General features: G+C 35.1%; 1 protein-coding gene across 2 annotated transcripts in view; it reads right to left on the bottom strand.

Annotated features, from left to right (window-relative positions):
* The window catches only part of BMP2K (BMP2 inducible kinase), a 135,993-nt gene that overhangs the window by 32,721 nt on the left and 85,373 nt on the right, over window positions 1-17,899 (bottom strand). For both annotated transcript variants that reach the window (XM_004430869.3, XM_087434480.1), the window contains exons 9-14: window positions 17,640-17,719; window positions 13,337-13,497; window positions 9,602-9,795; window positions 8,446-8,544; window positions 7,274-7,458; window positions 2,368-2,525 (exon numbers count right to left, since the gene is read on the bottom strand). In XM_004430869.3, coding sequence (XP_004430926.1) covers window positions 2,368-2,525; window positions 7,274-7,458; window positions 8,446-8,544; window positions 9,602-9,795; window positions 13,337-13,497; window positions 17,640-17,719 — 877 coding nt within the window. The remainder of the gene's footprint in view (window positions 1-2,367; window positions 2,526-7,273; window positions 7,459-8,445; window positions 8,545-9,601; window positions 9,796-13,336; window positions 13,498-17,639; window positions 17,720-17,899) is intronic.

Here is a 17,899-nt window from a genome sequence, read left to right as displayed (position 1 = left end):
ATTACAGTTAAGTAAAACTTTGGGAGGAAATCTTTCTAAACTATACTCTATACATTATTGATTTCTTTATAAACTTTATTAAAGACATTTCACCTTTTTTTGAACCCCCTTATGACTATCAGTTATTAAGGGAAAAACAGACATTTTTCCATCTCCTTCCTTGCTGTCGTATGTCACTTCTGCTGTTGATGTGTTTGCCCAGAAAGCCCCTTCTACTTTGGTTTTTTAATTATCAGCTGAGAAACTTATAGTTTAGATATAATTTTTAAATGCTGGTTAAAGGGCAATAACCTCAGAAGTCAGAGCCTAAAGACTTATACAGAAGGTGAGGAAAGGGGAAGTAGCATTTATGGAGTGCCCAGACTCTTTAAACACATTATCTCATTAAATTTTTGACAACCCTATGAGATAAGCATCATTACAGCCAGTTTATAAATGAGGAAGTGAGACAGCAGTTAAGTGACTTTACTGAGATTACAACCTAGTTACATGGCATTGTCAGAGATCAGAATTCATGTTTCCTAGTGCCATGTGCCAATTTAAGTGCATCAGCCTTGTGACAGTGATTTCAGTGGCTCAGAGACCATCTAGGCAGTTTTCCAAATGGCTGAGTTGCTCCAAGGCTGACCTTCAGATAAAGTTCCTCCTGCACTTTCATTTAGAATTCAATATCTTTCCATAATTAACACCTCGATGAAGTCTGAACTCTCTTTGGCACACACAGGTGTGCACAAATACAAACACAAATTACACATGTTATCCGACTTTGAAGTTGGAAAGCAAATAGCTGGTTAAGAGTTTTATATGCTAAACCCATGAAGTTATGTATACATGAATATTTATATACCATTCTTGCCTATGCAAAGTAAATACAACTGGCTGTCATTACAAATTCTAGGGAACTTAGAATAACACATTTTTATAAGGTACAAAATAATGTGAATACTTTACGTATTCCATAAACTGATTTAAAAAAAAAAGGAGTTTTTACCCAAGGAGTAGAAAATACTGATTTAGCAAACCATTAGTTACTATCCTGTTCAGAACACGTTAAAATGGATATTTTAATTTTACCTTTTGCTTTAAAAATAATCCTATAAATTATAATGATTTGATTACCCACTGTGTCTCCCTGCCATTCCCAACAAAAGAAAGAGATACTTTATTTCCTTTTTTAAAACCTTGCTTTTGGTGCCACTCAACATAAATTGTAGGAAAAATGCCAAACAAAAAAGTTGGTTTAAAATAAAATTTTTTTAATAAAAAGATATAAGGTTGGTTTCACCAAAGTTAACAAACCTTTATTAAAGGCTCAGAACTCATTTTTATATCTGCATTTAATCATCAATTTTTCATAGTCATATAACCAATATGTAAAATACAAATTTAAATCCCAAACAACTATTCTTACATGAATTCAGGGCATTTATAAATTTTACATAAAATATATATCAGTTGGAACAAAGCATTTCATCTAGTAAATGTTCTCATAAGGCCAGTTACCTAAAACAAAATAGAGACTAGAAACTATAACTAGGGACCATTAAGACCTTCTTTTCACACGCAAAATGGGAAAACACACTTTGATGTGCGTGCACATGCACGTGCGTGCACGCACACACACACAAGCCTCAGAAACCTGAAAATTATCTACATACTCCAGAAGCGAGCTTTTTGCTCCTGTTTTGCAACCTCCTCAAAACACTCCACGCATCCCTTTTCCAAAAAATAACTTCTCTAAAATATGTATGGTGAGGTTTGACATATATTTTAGGTAGTTTAAGAAAAGGCAATGATTTCAAGTAAAAACATTGAGATATCTGATTTAAAGTGGAAAAGAATTTATTTAACTTTTGCCATATCAGGACAACAAAGCAGCCCTTTTACGTCACCACTCGTTAAAAGGGCATTACAAAACATTAACATAATGTAGGAGCCCATGTTTTCTTTCAGGCACTTTCACAGGGCATCTCAGACCCACAATATCTTCTACTAAGTGTGCAAGAAAACAGAGCTGCAAAACGATTAGTAAGGCAAGATACTAATATCTCCCTTTTTATTTGAACATTAATATTCCATGTTTTGGAGATATGCTGAATTTAACATTCAAAGATATGCAGTATCTAAGTGTTAGGAATCAGCGTATTATCAGCAATCTTGGGTTTAATAGCTACTATCAAGCAATTGAGTTCTAATGCACACAACATAGTTTGACAGTATATGTAAAAGAAGACGGCCTGATTTTTGCCCTCAAATGCACAAAAAGAATTTTCTTTTTACCACTTCAAAACAGTCTTTGGCCTTGCTGAATAATTATAGACCTGTTATTTTACTGTGAAGCAAAATAAGCCTTCAAGTGTCCCTTACTTGATCTCAGAAGGTCAAATTCTCTGTCCAACAGTTCCTCTTCTGTTAACTTGGAGAAATTATCCTCTCCAAAAGGATTCCACCCTGACATATCAGGTGGGTTACTGATGTTCTTCTGATTTGCAATATTTGCAACTGCCTCTTTATCAGCAATTGACCTAGAATAATAATTAAGAGAGGAAAAAGAAGAAAAAAACATTAGGATTGAAAATTTTAAAGTGCCCTAGTTCATACTTTATAAATGCTTATAAAAGCAGATCATTTTATTATGATGGAGATGGCAAATAAGGGCATGGATTGAGAGGGAGGCCACCTGGGATTTGAATCACTAACTGTGTACCCTTGGGCAAGTTCCTTAACCTATCTGTGTCTCAGCTTCCTCACCTGGAAAACAGGAGGAATGGTATCTACCTCATACAGTTACTGAGGAGATTAAATGATTTAATACATGTAAAGCAAAGAGAACAGTGTCTGGTAAAAAAATAAAATAAAATAAGCACTCAATAAATATTAACTATTATTATCATAGTGAATGAGCCTTAAAATGACAACCAGTTGCCCTATCAAACAGTATCACTCTAAAATCACTATTGAGTAAGGTGATCTTATGTCCTGCTAGAGACACAATAATTTTCCTTTTGACAAAGGCATTCTCATGTAACTACCAACAAAAGATGAACTGCTAGGACTGCTTTATGAATTAGCTAAAACTAGATGAGGGTTATTTTCTACATAATAAATCATTCATGGTGTTTAAAGTATCTATATTCTGGAGGCTGGGACCACTGGTTCTACGCAAATTATCCAATAGGCCTCTTGGCTTTTAAGAGAAGATGAGAGTCTCAAGACTTCTTAGCCTAAGAATCTCTGGGTACCTCTCCTTCAGCCTAGCCAGGAAATATAGCATAGGCACGAAGCATTGTAACAAAGTTGTCAAGTTCATTTCATAATTCAGATCCAGATCTTCTAACATTGGTAATGGAGGGAGAATCTCTATTTGCTTTTAAAGAAGTATCTCAAATTTTTCAAACCCTGACTCATCCTCTTCCCCTTGGGAGCACACTTCCATTGCCACTACACAGGTCTTGAAAGGACAGAGAGGGCAAAAGCTGCCCATTTAATCCCCTAGTCCAAGACCCCTCAGTATAGCTGAGCCAAGAATGGAATGTTTAAACAGTTATTGAAAGCTGGAGGAAAATAAACACAGTAATTGACCAACAAGTAGATAGCCTTTCTTAGTAAATATAATGTAGGTATCTTGATAATAAACATTATTCAGTTTAGAACTCATTCTGGGAATGCATCAAGGTCTAAGCCTGTCTCCATAGGACAGAATCCCATCTCTAATTCCAAAACTATCAAAGACTTTCGGAGTCCTTGAAACACTGATCAGAGAGACTAAAACTCAAAGAGAAATGGCCATTCCCCCTCCTGCCTGTCAGTACTTTTTGATTCCCTATCTGAATCATCCTCTTCCTGTTCCTGAGATGAATTTATGAATTCTTCTTGGTAGACTGTAACTCAATCCGGGGATGGGGGGGGAGGGGTCACCTTAACCTACAGTTTAAACAGGTGTTAAAATATGTCTACCAAGTTCTTTGAAACTCCGCCCTTCAAAGGGTGGAAGTGAATTCCCCTGCCCTTGAATGTGGGCTAGATCTAGTGACTTGATTCTAACAAATGAAATATGGCAGAGTGCCAGCATGTGACTTCTGAGACTAGGTCATAAAAGGCATCACAGGTTCCTTCTTGCCCTCTCTTTTGGACCACTCCTTCGAGAACCCAGAATAAACAATTCCTTGTTCAAAACAGTCTTTGGCTTTGCCAAAGAAAATACTCAAGCAGCCTTTTGGAGAGATCCACATGACAGAGAACTGAGGCCTCCTGCCCAAAGGCATGTGAGTGAGCCATTTTATAAATAGATCTTCCAGCACCAGCCAACATCTTAACTATAACCTCATGAGAGACCCTTCCCTGGACATACCTATACAGCTAAGCCACTCCTAAATTCCCAATCCAAAGAAAGTGTGTGAGATAATAAATGTTTATCATTGTTTTAAACCACTAAGTTTTGGGGTAATTTATTATGCAGCAACAAATAACTAATACAACAGGGCAGTTTATATCATAGGAAATAAGATAATATATGCATAGAAGATGTTTATTTATTTAACTATTATTTGAATACTACATGGTAATACTCTCTAATATTCATACTAACAATATATTAACAGAGTGGAAGGGTAGAAATTTTAGTAGAAGAGTGAGTGGGAAAGAAAAGGAAATAATCATGTTAACCAAATAGTTACCATTTCCCTCTAAGTAACTACTTCGCTTCTTAATTTCTACTCAAATACCTCTTATACACTTAGAGCCAAACATTTAATCCCAATTTTCATCTTCCACTGACTTAGTCATAAGCAAGAATATTTGCTTACAGATCACCTTTTTAATTGTCATAGAAGATATTATGCTCAATATATAATCCTTGGTGAAGACTGATATTAAATAGGAATAATATTAGTGAAGCAGCATTGAGGCACCAAATGTGGCTGGAGCAGTGTTCCTGGGGGATGTTCTGTGTTCCCTTTTTTTTTTGAGGAAGATTAGCCCTGAGCTAACATCTGTTGCCAATCCTCCACTTTTCTGCTGAGGAAGACTGGCCCTGGGCTAACATCCATGCCCATCTTCCTCTACTTTATATGGGACACCACCACAGAATGGCTTGATAAGTGGTGCGTAGGTCCACACCTGGGATCCGAACCCATGAACCCCAGGCCGCCAATGCGGAGCGCGCAAACTTAACCACTATGCAATCTGGCTGGCCCCATGTGTTCCTAACTTTTATTTGCGGAGTATAGAATTGTTTCTACCCATCTAACCATTATTCTTTCCTGCTCTAGCCTCCCATCTCCCTCAATACATAATTTCACAGGAGTGGAGTAAAACAAGTCTTATACCCTTTCACAGATACCCAACCCAATATTTCCCAAACTGGGGTATGCAAGATGATTTTGATGATAAACTAATTTTTTATTTTAAAGTTACACAGAAATTAGGAAAAAATACTTATCTAACATATCACACCTGTGATTTCATGAACAGTATCACCAGCCATGAGATTTAAGTAGGCAGTGCTCTGGTAATTCACACGAGTTACAGGTATCAGCACCTTGTATGCCTACATGTGCCTCAAATCTTTAGATACTCATCTTCTTTTATAACTAATCAGAAGTTTAGATAGTACATATGCTATAAAACACTAATATGAATTGTCTCATATAGGATTTCCAATTCATGACTCATTCTCATCAATGACACAACTTGGCTTCCAAAGGTTGGTATCCTTTAGAATACAAAGTATACATAAGTATATATGCTGTATCAGAGAAGACAGTTTGATTCTTTGTATTTTCCAACTACATATACTAGATATAACTGACATTTTTGACGTTAGTTAACATCAAAAGTAAAAGAATATATCTAACTAACAAAACAGCCTCATTGGTACCTTAAACTAAACAACATCGAGCAGAATATCATATTTTTAATGAAGATTAAAACTATTCCATTCTTATCTCTAGGGGTTTATTTTCAGGTATGTTTTTTTCGTAAATTTAATAGATTGCTACTTATATTTCATAGATTATATTTTAGGGGCTTTAATTTTGTTTGAAATGTATAATATTTGTTTTAATATTATTTACAATAATGCTATTAATTTACTAAAGAAAAAGGTGCTGTATGGGTAAATCAAAAAACTGTAACTGGAGTAGGCAAATAAGAAAGAATTTGGCAAATTCTGATCTGGATCTTGAAACCAACCTTTCATCTTATGGCCTGCTCTCCACTTAGACATACTTGTCATCATTTATGCACCTCAATTTTTGATTTAGGAAAGCACTTCAATAAACTCATTTGTTTTCTCTCTCCCTTCCTCTCTCTCTCTCTCACACACACACACACACACACACACACACACAAGTTGGGAGGTGTACTGCACCAAATTGTATAATTTAACCATCTCATGACATGCTCAGTGAACAAGTATGCTACCGATGTTGCTGGTTCTCATGCCCAACTCCTAGCCAAAGTTTGTAAAACACCTTTTCCCAGCTAATGTTTCATATCCTGAAATAGCGTTGTACGAGAACTTCTTTAGTGTTTCAGTAAGTTCTAACAGCTACTTCCTCCTTCATATCTAAAAATATTAGGAAGTATTCATAATGGTCAATTCTTAATTACAAAATCCTAAAGCACTCCCCATATCAAATCTAAGTTTGAGAAAATTTGTATCACAATTCTTTAATTTATTGTAATGTTTTCAATATGAATTATCCATGAAAAATAACCCTACTAACCAATGTATCTGAATAACCAAAATACACTATGCTATGGTAACAATAAGCTTGCTGTATCATTATCATCTTAAAAAATAACCAAATGACACATTAAAATTTTTGTACCTGTTTAAATTAAACCAAATTAGACAATCTTTAGGAGTAAATATTATCAAATTAATTGAAAGTAATAACATGGAAGCAGAAAAAGTTAAATTCACTTGTCTAAAGGATTTTTTTTAAAACTACTAAAGTAGCTTATTAGGGTTTTGTTTCTACTTAAATTACAAAGACTGTCTTAACATATAAGCCAATAATTTCCTTAGCCTTAAATGCTGCTACATGTTGCTAAGCCTTATCTGCAAATAGCAGTTAGCACAATTAACTGATGGAAATGCAAGGAAGGATGAGGATACACAGGGACCAGAGAGAGGACTAGTAACAGAAAAAAGGGGACTCTACAGAAAGATGGACTCTAAATTAGTTCAGAAGCCACTTAGTGACTCTACTTCACATCATACCCACTTCCACAATAATTCCCTTTACATTCATGGAAAAATACTTGCCTATTGGCACTATAAGAGGAGTCCATTATGGTTCCAACCTGCGCTGGAAGTGATGAAGTGTAAGAAACTAAAGCCGGTGAGAACTCTTGAGGGGAGGTAAGATATTCAGGTGACGCCTGTTGTTGAGACTGCTGATGCTGAGCTAGCATTTGCTGCTGCAAGAAAGCCTGCTGATACTGCTGCATCTGAAACGAGAAATGCCATTATACCAAACAATGCTCAAAGTCACTAAAGCACTGTCAGCCTCGCATCTATTTACTATGTTCTTCCTTTTTACATTGGCAACAATTCAGAAACCCAAAAAACAATTTATATCTGAAGGAGCAGCTTGCTACTAGAAAACTACAGCAAGATGAAATAAATCTATTTAAAAAGTTGTTTAGGGCCGGCTCCGTGGCTTAGCGGTTAAGTGCGCACGCTCCGTTGCTGGCAGCCCGGGGTTCGGATCCCGGGCGTACACCGACGCACCGCTTCTCTGGCCACGCTGAGGCCGCATCCCACATACAGCAACTAGAAGGATGTGCAGCTATGACATACAACTATCTACTGGGGCTTTGGGGGAAAAAATAAATAAATAAAAATTATAAAAAAAAAATAAAAACTTGTTTAACTAGACTTGTGATCATTTTGCGATATATACAAATATCAAATCATTACGTTGTACACGTGAAACTAATATAATATTATCACAATTACAACTCAATTTTAAAAAGTTGTGAGGCTAGGCTCACTTGATAGGATTCAAAAATCCTCCTTTAAATAGTTTAAGACAATAGAGTAGCTTAAAGGCACTAGCATGGTGGTTGCTATAAAAAAGCTCAAACTATTCTCTGAAGCAAATGCAATTTTCCTTTGGGTTTCTTTTTTTATTCAATAGACATTTGCTTGATGAAAGAGACATATGACAAAAGATCATGAGTAATAGATCATTTCCCCTATACTATGAGATAAGAGAAATACTATCAGTCAGTTACAATGTGCCAAATTCAGCTGCTATATTCAGCCCAATTTAACACTGCTTGAGAATATATGACTGGCTTTAATAAAATACGTGTTAACTAACTTGAATTGATTTTGAATTTTTAAATTCTGAATGATACCATTCACACGGTGAATTCCAACAGTGGAATGTATACTCAGAGAGAAATCTCTAGAAATTATATAACACTTACCATTGCAGGATACTGTGATGCGGAAGGTTGTGGCTGATATACTGAATGCATTAAAAACTGTTGTTGAAGTATCTGTTGCTGCTGCACTGCATGTTGATACTACAATGAGAAAAACAAATTCATCAATATTACTCATCTCTTTTTGTGCCATAGTCTTATGGTTTTTAAATATTGATCTTACCATAACAATGATTTGGGTACTCAATAGTCCAAACACCAATGTAAAATAGCTATAGTCAGTAAGTGACTATAACTTATATATGCCTATTGGAATTGGTTTCAAAATTATAAATGAAACACAAAAGATTCAACTAAAACCATTTCCAGTGCAGTTTAAGGATGTTTGGAAGAAACCTAAACCTAAACACATTTACCAGTTGATGAAGACCCCTGAAGTGACCTGTGTCCAGCACTCAGTGTAGTAAATTGCCAGTCTCCTCGATCTCTCCTTCAATGAGATCTCCTGGCCATCCAATGGCACCACCTACTTAACTACCCTCCACTCGGTCTATCAGTCAAGACTAGAGGAGGAAGACACCCATGAGAACTGTCATGCATATAATTGGCTCAAAAATATTTCAGGAAATGATGCAAGGATGATGGTGACAGTCATTAAATTTAAAATAGTTTAGTGAAACTAGAAATTTGCAGGTTCTGATGAGGCAAAGGACAGAACAGAACTTAAGGTCATTTTTGTTTATGTCCCTTCCAACTCTAAATGCCACCCCTACACACACACCCACCCAACCCAGGCAAAAAAATAAAAAAGGAACAAAAACCCAAGACAATTTTACTTCTGAAAGCCTAATATCACCCTTCCAAAAATAACATTATTAGTCTATGTATCTGAACTCAAAATGTAACCTGAAAACCGTAACATTCATCATAAATCGCAGTGCTTATTCATGATGCCAAATGACTGGATGAATATTCTTTGCTTCATAAAGCTATGATGCAACCTATTTCAATAGAGTATTCTTAATTACCTCACAGAATGCAAATAAAAGTCATAGTCGTTAATAATCAGGAAATTGAGCAAAATGTTTAATTGATTCTAGAATTCAAGGTGCCATGATACAAAGGGAATTCCCTGATATTTAATAGCAGCATGAATTTCAAGGCACTACTTCCATATCTAAAGTAACAAAAGAATTACCTGCTGCATATAAGCATCCTGATGTAGCTGATGCTGCTGTTGCTGCTGGTGAGAATGACGATGCTGTAAATGAAGCTGCTGCAATCTCCAATCTCCTTGTTGTAGTTGCTGAAGTACTCTATGCTGCTGTGGAGGCTGCTGAGGGGGCCCCTGACCCAATAAAATCTCAGAGCCATTTCCAGCTCTCACTGCTCCTAAAAGAGGTTTCCAAAAACTTACATTAACATTCTCATGTTTCAATAAAATGGTTGCATTTCAAAACATTTATTTCAATAATCATTTAACCAAGGCATTTATATCCTTATTTTGTAATACAGAAACTCCCACATGCATATAGTCTAAAGGGACTATTTACTATAATTATAAATACCCACGAAAGTTATTTTGTCAGCTACAACTCTGAATAAGTCAACGTCTTAGAAACGCTTCATCTCTCCATGAACACACCAGCCATGTCAATTTGTGCCACATTTCTCAGCTATATCATGCACTGTCATGAGTCTGTGTCCTTGCGGATATGATCCTCTCCACCTAGAATGCCGCTTTCCACCTACTGCAATTCTTCTTATCCTTTACAGTTTAGCTCAAATCTCTCTCCCTTGTTCCTTCATCTAATACTTCCACTCAGTTTTATAACATTTTATTCTGCTTTGCACATATTAATTGTTTACATGGCTAATTCCTAACAAGGGCCCCTGAGGGATGTGGTGATGACTCATTTATCTGTTAGTGGCCCAAAGAACCTTTTATATAACAGATGCTCAATAAATGCTACTGTAGTAAATCTATTAACACTGTCTCCTAAATAGATACTTATTCATCAGCTTCATAAATTTTACCCTAGGAAAATCAAAATCCTATGAATAAACTTTCGAAATTAATGAAAAAGTAAGAGACGCACAATATCAAAAAGAGGAAATGCAATATACTATCATTTCTATATTCTCTTCCACAGAGTTACCATAAATTCAAATGCAACTATTTAATCCTAAGGGGAAAAAGGAGGGAGAGTGCAAGGAGGGAGAGAAGGATCTTTTTCATCAATATTAACATCCTCAAGCCTCCCCAGGCCTTAGGTACAACACATCTCTGAAAATAGTTTTATAACTATTTCTAATTGTTCTAATTATAAGAAAATGCATGCTTGTTTTAATTATTCTTGAAATATTATAAAAATAAAATAAAATTAAAACCATAATTACATCACACAGACATAACCACCATTAGCCTTTTAAGTGTCCTTCTTTCCAGCTGGAAGAGTATTAAAAAGTTCAGCTCCTCAGGTATACCTTCATCTTTGAGGGCCCTGATGTCTAACTGGAGAACACTCGTGGCTGGTGCAGCCCCAACACAACCAATGATCATCACACAGTAACTCATGAGAATCACCTCTCACTTTACAAACTGTTAACTTTTCTCTAGTGTCATCCAAGTTCTTAAGCCAAGGCCACAGAGCACCAGAGAACTCCCAAACAACAGCACAACAATCCTATCTGAAAACAATGCCTTCAGGTACATCATGAAATCCTCAAACTATTATTACCCACTTTGCAAATAATGAAACTAAGGCTCAGAGAAGTTAAGGGAATTCACAAGTAAAGTTAAAGACAAATGGTAAACTAAAAGAAAATATTTACAATATATTTGGCAAAGAACTAATATTCAGAATACTTAAAAATAAAATCTTCAGAGCACTAAAAAATAAATGAAAGACAAACAATCTCATAGAAAATTGCAAGAGATAATTCATAGAACAAATGGCCAGTAAACATGCAACAGTACTATTAATCAGGAATATTAAAATAAAAACAAAAATGTTTCACTTATCAATAGGGAAACATTTTTAAAAACCAATACTATCAAGTGTTGGCAAAGGACTGGAATGAAAGGACACTCACACTGTTGTTGGTAGTGTACATTTCTGCAATCTTTTTAGATGGCAATTTGGCAGTATCTGACAAATTTTAAATGAGTATACTTTTTAATATCTTCCTCAGAAAAATGTTCTGACATAGAAATCTGAGTCTGTTATAAGGATGTTCACCACAACCCTATTAATAATAGCAAATACTGGAAAGAAACTAAATGATTATATAAGCTATGGTACATTCATGCTATGGAATATCATATACCTGTTAAAAACTACATGGTAGATCTATATGCACTGATGTGCAAAGCTCTGCAAAATACATTAAGTAAAAAGAAAAAAAATCAAGTTGCAGAGAACTATGTATAGTTTGAATTCATTTATGTTAAACATAACATGAATTATTTGTATCTATAAACATGCAAGAACATAAAAAAAGACTGGAGGACACACACCAAACTGCTGCTGGTTTTTACTCTGGGAAGAAAAAGAATGGAGATTTTTACATTTTTCTCTAAATACTACTGTACTGTCTGAATATTTTAGAAGAATATATTCAAGTGTTACTTTTCATATAATATTTAATAGGGTGAGAAATGTTAAAAGATGCACATACGGGAAAAAAATAGAGTATTATTTTTCCAACTTAAGCTGGAAGCATGTAAGGAAGTGAAACACGGTCCCTGACATGGGGAGCAGGCCTGACACTCACAGCTAGGTCCTGGTGTTCTCCTGATAAACATAAACAGTTCCACAGAACACCAACATCAGACAAAGCCGTCCTGTGACTGTGACGGATCAGGACAAGAAGAGCACTCCATAATCATGTCTGAACACTGACAAAATCAGGAACATTGTCCAAACCACAAAAAGGACGAAGCCTCTCCCTCTCCTCTAATATGACTGACTGCTGCTGCTTTACCAATTGAGGCTTTTGCTTCCCTCCTTCTAGATATGATTTATTAAGATACTACATGACCCTGACAGCAAACCAGAGCAAAGCCCCACTTCCTTAAAGCCGCCCAAAATTACCTGAAACAAGCCCAAATCCTTTAATAAGTTTTTTCAAACATCATCTTACTAAGACACTCCCACAGATTCCCATGGTACATGAGTAATAAACTCAATTTGCTCAAATACACGTGTGTTCCTAGTGGTCTTTGGCTGGAGGGCATTGACACATGATAGATAACACTAATAGGATCTCCAACCCAGAAAGGCAGAAAATAGAGAAACTAACATTGAATGCTTACTATGAAACAGAATTTTCCTAGATACCACACATCTTGTCATTTACTCCTTATAACACAAAAAGTAGTTGTTATTCTCATTTTACAGAAAAGAACAATGAGGCTAAGAAATAGTAAAATGGGAACTGGACACAAAGACTTCAAATTCCCCTATTTTCCCTTTTCCATGGAATAATCTTCCATCTGGTATATCTGATCACCACAGAGGTATGCAGCAACATGCCAGGTAACATAAACATTATCTCCCCTTAGTATACACTTTACCTAATAGTAATAATAGTGGTTAATAGTTAACATTCTTAAGGACATAGTATGTGGCAGGCATTATATTAAGCAGTAACTTAGTCTTCACAACAATCCTGTAAAAGCGCTACTAGTATTTTCATAGTATATATTACTAAAAATCGGAGAAATAGGACTCAAATCCAGGTGCATGAGACTCAAAGTGGGGGCTCTTAACCATTAGAGTATCCTAACTGAAAACATTTTAACATCAAAACAAAACACACAATAGTGTGTTTGCTTCACAACAGTAAATTTATACTCCTAGGAAATCAAGTCACAAAAGGTTTCTTTAAGTTAACTACGAAGGGGACGAGACTGACAGGGCTGTGTTACCTTTTGGTCTGTGGTTACTGAATTCACCAGGAGCAGGGACTTTAACAGGTGTCGTTGAACTCTGAATGGTCAGCACACTGGGAGTGGCAGTAGCAGAGTTGGCCTTTGGTCTTTGTCTTGGTGCAATTGAGGTTTCTGTTGGTCCAATGGTATCTGTTATTCTATAAGAGAAGAATACATTTCATTCTAAATATTTGGATTATTTCTAATTTACTATTTGTTCTATGAAGCATCTATTTCAACAGATGCATTTTAATTAGTATTGGGGATCATGTTAGTCTTCTTGGCTTCTTCCTAAGTCTCATTCTCACGTAGTAAATGTTTACTGAAGACAGGAAAGTAAAAAAATAAACATAACCATTTTCCTTAAACCAGTATGCTACCACTCATAGTCTGCCACTGAAGCTGGCAAAAAGAGTATAGGAATGCTCTTAAGGAGATGAAATAAAGGAAACAAACAGAACTTCTCATAAGGTTTTGGACAAAATTGAGAGCCAACTCTCTGAACCAGTCAGAGAAATAAAAATAAGAAACAACAAACAACAGTCTCCCTTAGCTTGGAGACTAGGCCTAAAAAAGAAAAGACTGCACCCTAGGGCATGTAAAACAAAAGAAGCCAAAACTTTTAACAGGTGGAACTACCTGCTCACATTCAACTTCTTGAATCTTTAACTTGGCTTTACTTAGAACACTGAATGGAAATTAGATAAAACCTTTCCTACTACGACTTAGTTCAGGCCACAGGTGTGGGTGGTCAAGTGGTAAGCATAGTTTTCAAAGTTAGAGACACTAAATATAATTTGAGAAGACATATAGACATTTGCTTTTCTCTTTCAAATAAAGCCAGGAAAAATATTAACTTACTTGTTCATCAACTTGGCTTTCTATAAATTCAGTACAAAAACTCAAATACTTAATAGGGTCATATGTTCACTTTTCAAAAGGATTGCAATAAAATTTCCTTACCAAGTTCCCTTAGCACATTTTCAAACAATTTGATACTGAAAATTTTGCATACATATGATTTATCAAGCACACATGTGCTGCATTTGGAGAAAGTCCCGTCGTCTACCATAACTGCACAGATCTATGCTTCTTTCCTACGTCTGTATGTACCACAGGAGGGAGCCCTGTTACAACTATCTTTCTAAAAAAGAAAAGTGAAATTGAATCAAAAGATTTTAGAAAATCGTAGAAATATATTGTATGTGTGCCATTTTCGAAAAATAACATTAATGTTTCAGATGGGATGAGGATGGTCCAAGTTACATGAAGATTGAACTAAAAGGCAATAAAAGATTATGTAAACATGATCAATTATATCTCATTTTAATGATAATCAAATATTTATTGAGTTCAAATTATGGATGTGGCACTAAAACCAATGCTGTACTCCCTAAGCTCAAGTACTTTGGGGGAAATATTGTATATAATCTTTCTATTTGTCCATTCATTCTTTATTAAGTGGGTAGGACAGGCCAGACCTCACTCTGCCTTGTTCCTGTTCTAAACTGCTCTATATAGAGAGACTCACGATACACATGAGCTTAAGAAACCTCTAAAAAGCATATTAAAAGTTCTGCAGACTTTGTTTAGTCTAGTGTTTCCTAATTTATTTCACCAATGTACCAATATCTATTATACAATTACTGACATCCAGCACAATACCCTGTCTTCAAAGAATTTACAGTATATCTAGGAAGATATGGCACACGTTCATGAAAATATAATGAAATATAAGACAGTAAAAATAATTAGTGCCAAGCTAGTGCTGTCACGAATTTCATGGAAGAGTAATTGTACCTTTAACCTAATCTGGCTAGAGAAGGCTTCAGGTAGGAACCGGAGATAAAAAACAAATATGATTTCATTAGACAGTGAAAAAGAAACTAAGCATTCTGTGTGAAGAAATGGAAAGAAAACGTCCAGACAGATTAGGCAAAGTGAAGTTACAAACTTGACTAAAACGAAAGACTGAGTAATTACTGGTATCAGTGCTGCTATGCAGCCTCGTTTGCACTATTACAACAGAGCTGTTTTCCCTACTTAGTTTCTTTTCTTTCTTTCTCACTATCACCTGAATAATCTTCCTAAAACACAGACTCTCTCTCCTCTTAAAATCCTTCAGCATTTCCATCTGCCAGGACGGTGATTCTCAACCCTTCCATCTTTAAGATATAAGTCACATAACTTGCACATGTTTAACAGCCCTAAGAGCAGATGCAGATTTTGGGGAGGTAGAAGAGGGCTTTTAAGAAGTAAAGCAAAGAGTGCAAAAGATTCAGGGCAGGGCAGATGGATACTATTCATAAAAGCTTTAAATCTTGTAAATAATGATACTAGCTATTTAAAGATTTCTCCAATCTTCCCCCTCAGAAATATGCCCTTTACATGAAAAAAAAAAAACTAAATTTTTAATATTAAGTCTTATAGACATTTAGATTTTTTCAAGTTCTTTTCTGATACTATCAATAAAAAGTAAATTTATATTATTGAACAATAAGCACCAACAAACCTTATTTTTTCAATATACATAATGTACAGATTTAACATACTATGAATAGCTCTATGAATTTTAGTTGCATTAACTATTCCATTTGCTTATAATTGTATAGTTATAACTCGTGTCATAGTGAAAAGATATTCAAAGCATCATTCTTGTTCAGTTGACTCATGCTTTTTTTAAATCTGTATCTACTTTCTTCAAGATTTACTCATTGACAAAATTATTAAAAAAAACACAAGTAACAATAAAATTCGATTGACAAGTCCTATAATAATTCATAATTACCTCTCAACTAAAACAGCAGTTGCTAACTACAACTGTCATAGATAAGACAGACTATTGGTCACGGTGGATTCCTGCAAGTTAGACGTAACTTTACTCCTTCGTCTCTTACTTGAGAGTATTTTAAAATTCAAGTGAATGAAGATAATATTTTTAGAGAGATGCCATATTTTTTTTAAAAACTAAGTCATTCACAAACGATATTTTAACACTTTATGAATAACAGATTATTTATAACACATCTCACAACCAAGTCCCAAATAGAAGAACTGACTGCAAGGTTGAAAATTCACTGGCCTAAAGGCCAAAGTCCAAATTTCTCAGTATGACATAGAAACCAAGTTGCTCATGACTAGCATTTACCTGCCTCTTCAGTTCACTTCCCACCACTCCCGGGCTATGGCCCCTTATGCTCCAGTCCCACAGTCTCACAAAGGCCATTCTTCTTGCCTGAAGTGCCTGCCTGCTATAGTTTCAATCCCTGTCATTCCAGGTGACTGACTATTCATCCTTCAAGGAAGAGCTGAGCAGCTCCCAGGCCCAGGAAAAGGATTCTTTCTGTGCTCCTGTTTTCTCTGCCCCCAAGTCTTTCCCTTCCTCCACTCTCAGAATTGCCTGATATCCATCAGGTTATAACTGTTTACTTGTCTATCTTCATTAGAACTCCTTGGGACTAAGCACTGCTTCTTTTTCTTTGCGTTTCCAGTATCTATATCTTGCATATAACAGGTACATGACATATATTTTATGTATTTTATATCAAACAAAATACTTTGCATAAGCAAAGTACAATACAAAAAAGCTGTGACCAAGAAATCTCCCCAAATGCAATATTATACTTGTCTGATAATCTATAATATAGTCCTGCTTATTAATTTTTAAATTAAAAAAGCATGAGAAAAAAAAATCAATCATTAATTCAATCATTAATCAGATTCAGGTCTTTACCTACATAACACATGTCAAACTTATTAATGCACTATGAAAAATGATTTAAAACATTATAATATTTCTTTACCACTCAAAGTATTATCATTATAACCATTCACTATAAATTATACACAATAATACATATTCTAAATATGTATTAGAATACATAAAATAGTTCATGAATTTAGAATACTCTAAATAGTTGCCTATGAGCTATTTATTTCCTTAAAGAAAAAGCATACTAACTATAAATTCAAAATATAAAATTTCATAAATTAGAGCTGCCATGTGATGAAACAATAAAACTCCCCCCAAAATGACCCAATGTAACATCACCAGTTACACAATTATTTCTCGATTGCTGAGAGTGAGCAGTTCAAGTGAGATTGATGTCAAATCTGTACCTAATACAAAAAAGTTTAGTTTGTACTTGCTATCTAAACTCTACCCCACACGCAATAAGGAACATCACATTTTAGGGGGGAAGATGATACTTAATCAATGACATTTGCTAGGATTAAAAATAAGAAAAAATTTCAAAAAAAAAAATTTCTTTTTAAAAAATTTCAGCATAGCTTTGCCTACCTGGTTTTTATTTGGCTTTTCCTAGAAGCTGCCTCACTAGCAGTCATCGGTTCAGGAAGAGCTGAAGGAATAGAAGAATTCTTGGAAGAAAAAGTAAAACGCATTTTAGTTTTCATTTTAATCACAGAAAGCTTCACCTCAGATACCTACAAATTGTTCACATATATTTGCCAGATCTAATCTGCAAATATCACTGCATGTTATACAAATGTCACTTTCATATTCATGTTCCACAGAAATCTTTGGAAAATAAACAGAAC

Source organism: Ceratotherium simum, chromosome 8 (genome assembly GCF_057802395.1).
Source record: "Ceratotherium simum simum isolate JZ-2026a chromosome 8, ASM5780239v1, whole genome shotgun sequence".
Classification (NCBI taxonomy): Eukaryota; Metazoa; Chordata; class Mammalia; order Perissodactyla; family Rhinocerotidae; genus Ceratotherium; species Ceratotherium simum.
This window is presented reverse-complemented; position numbering and strand designations above follow the sequence as displayed.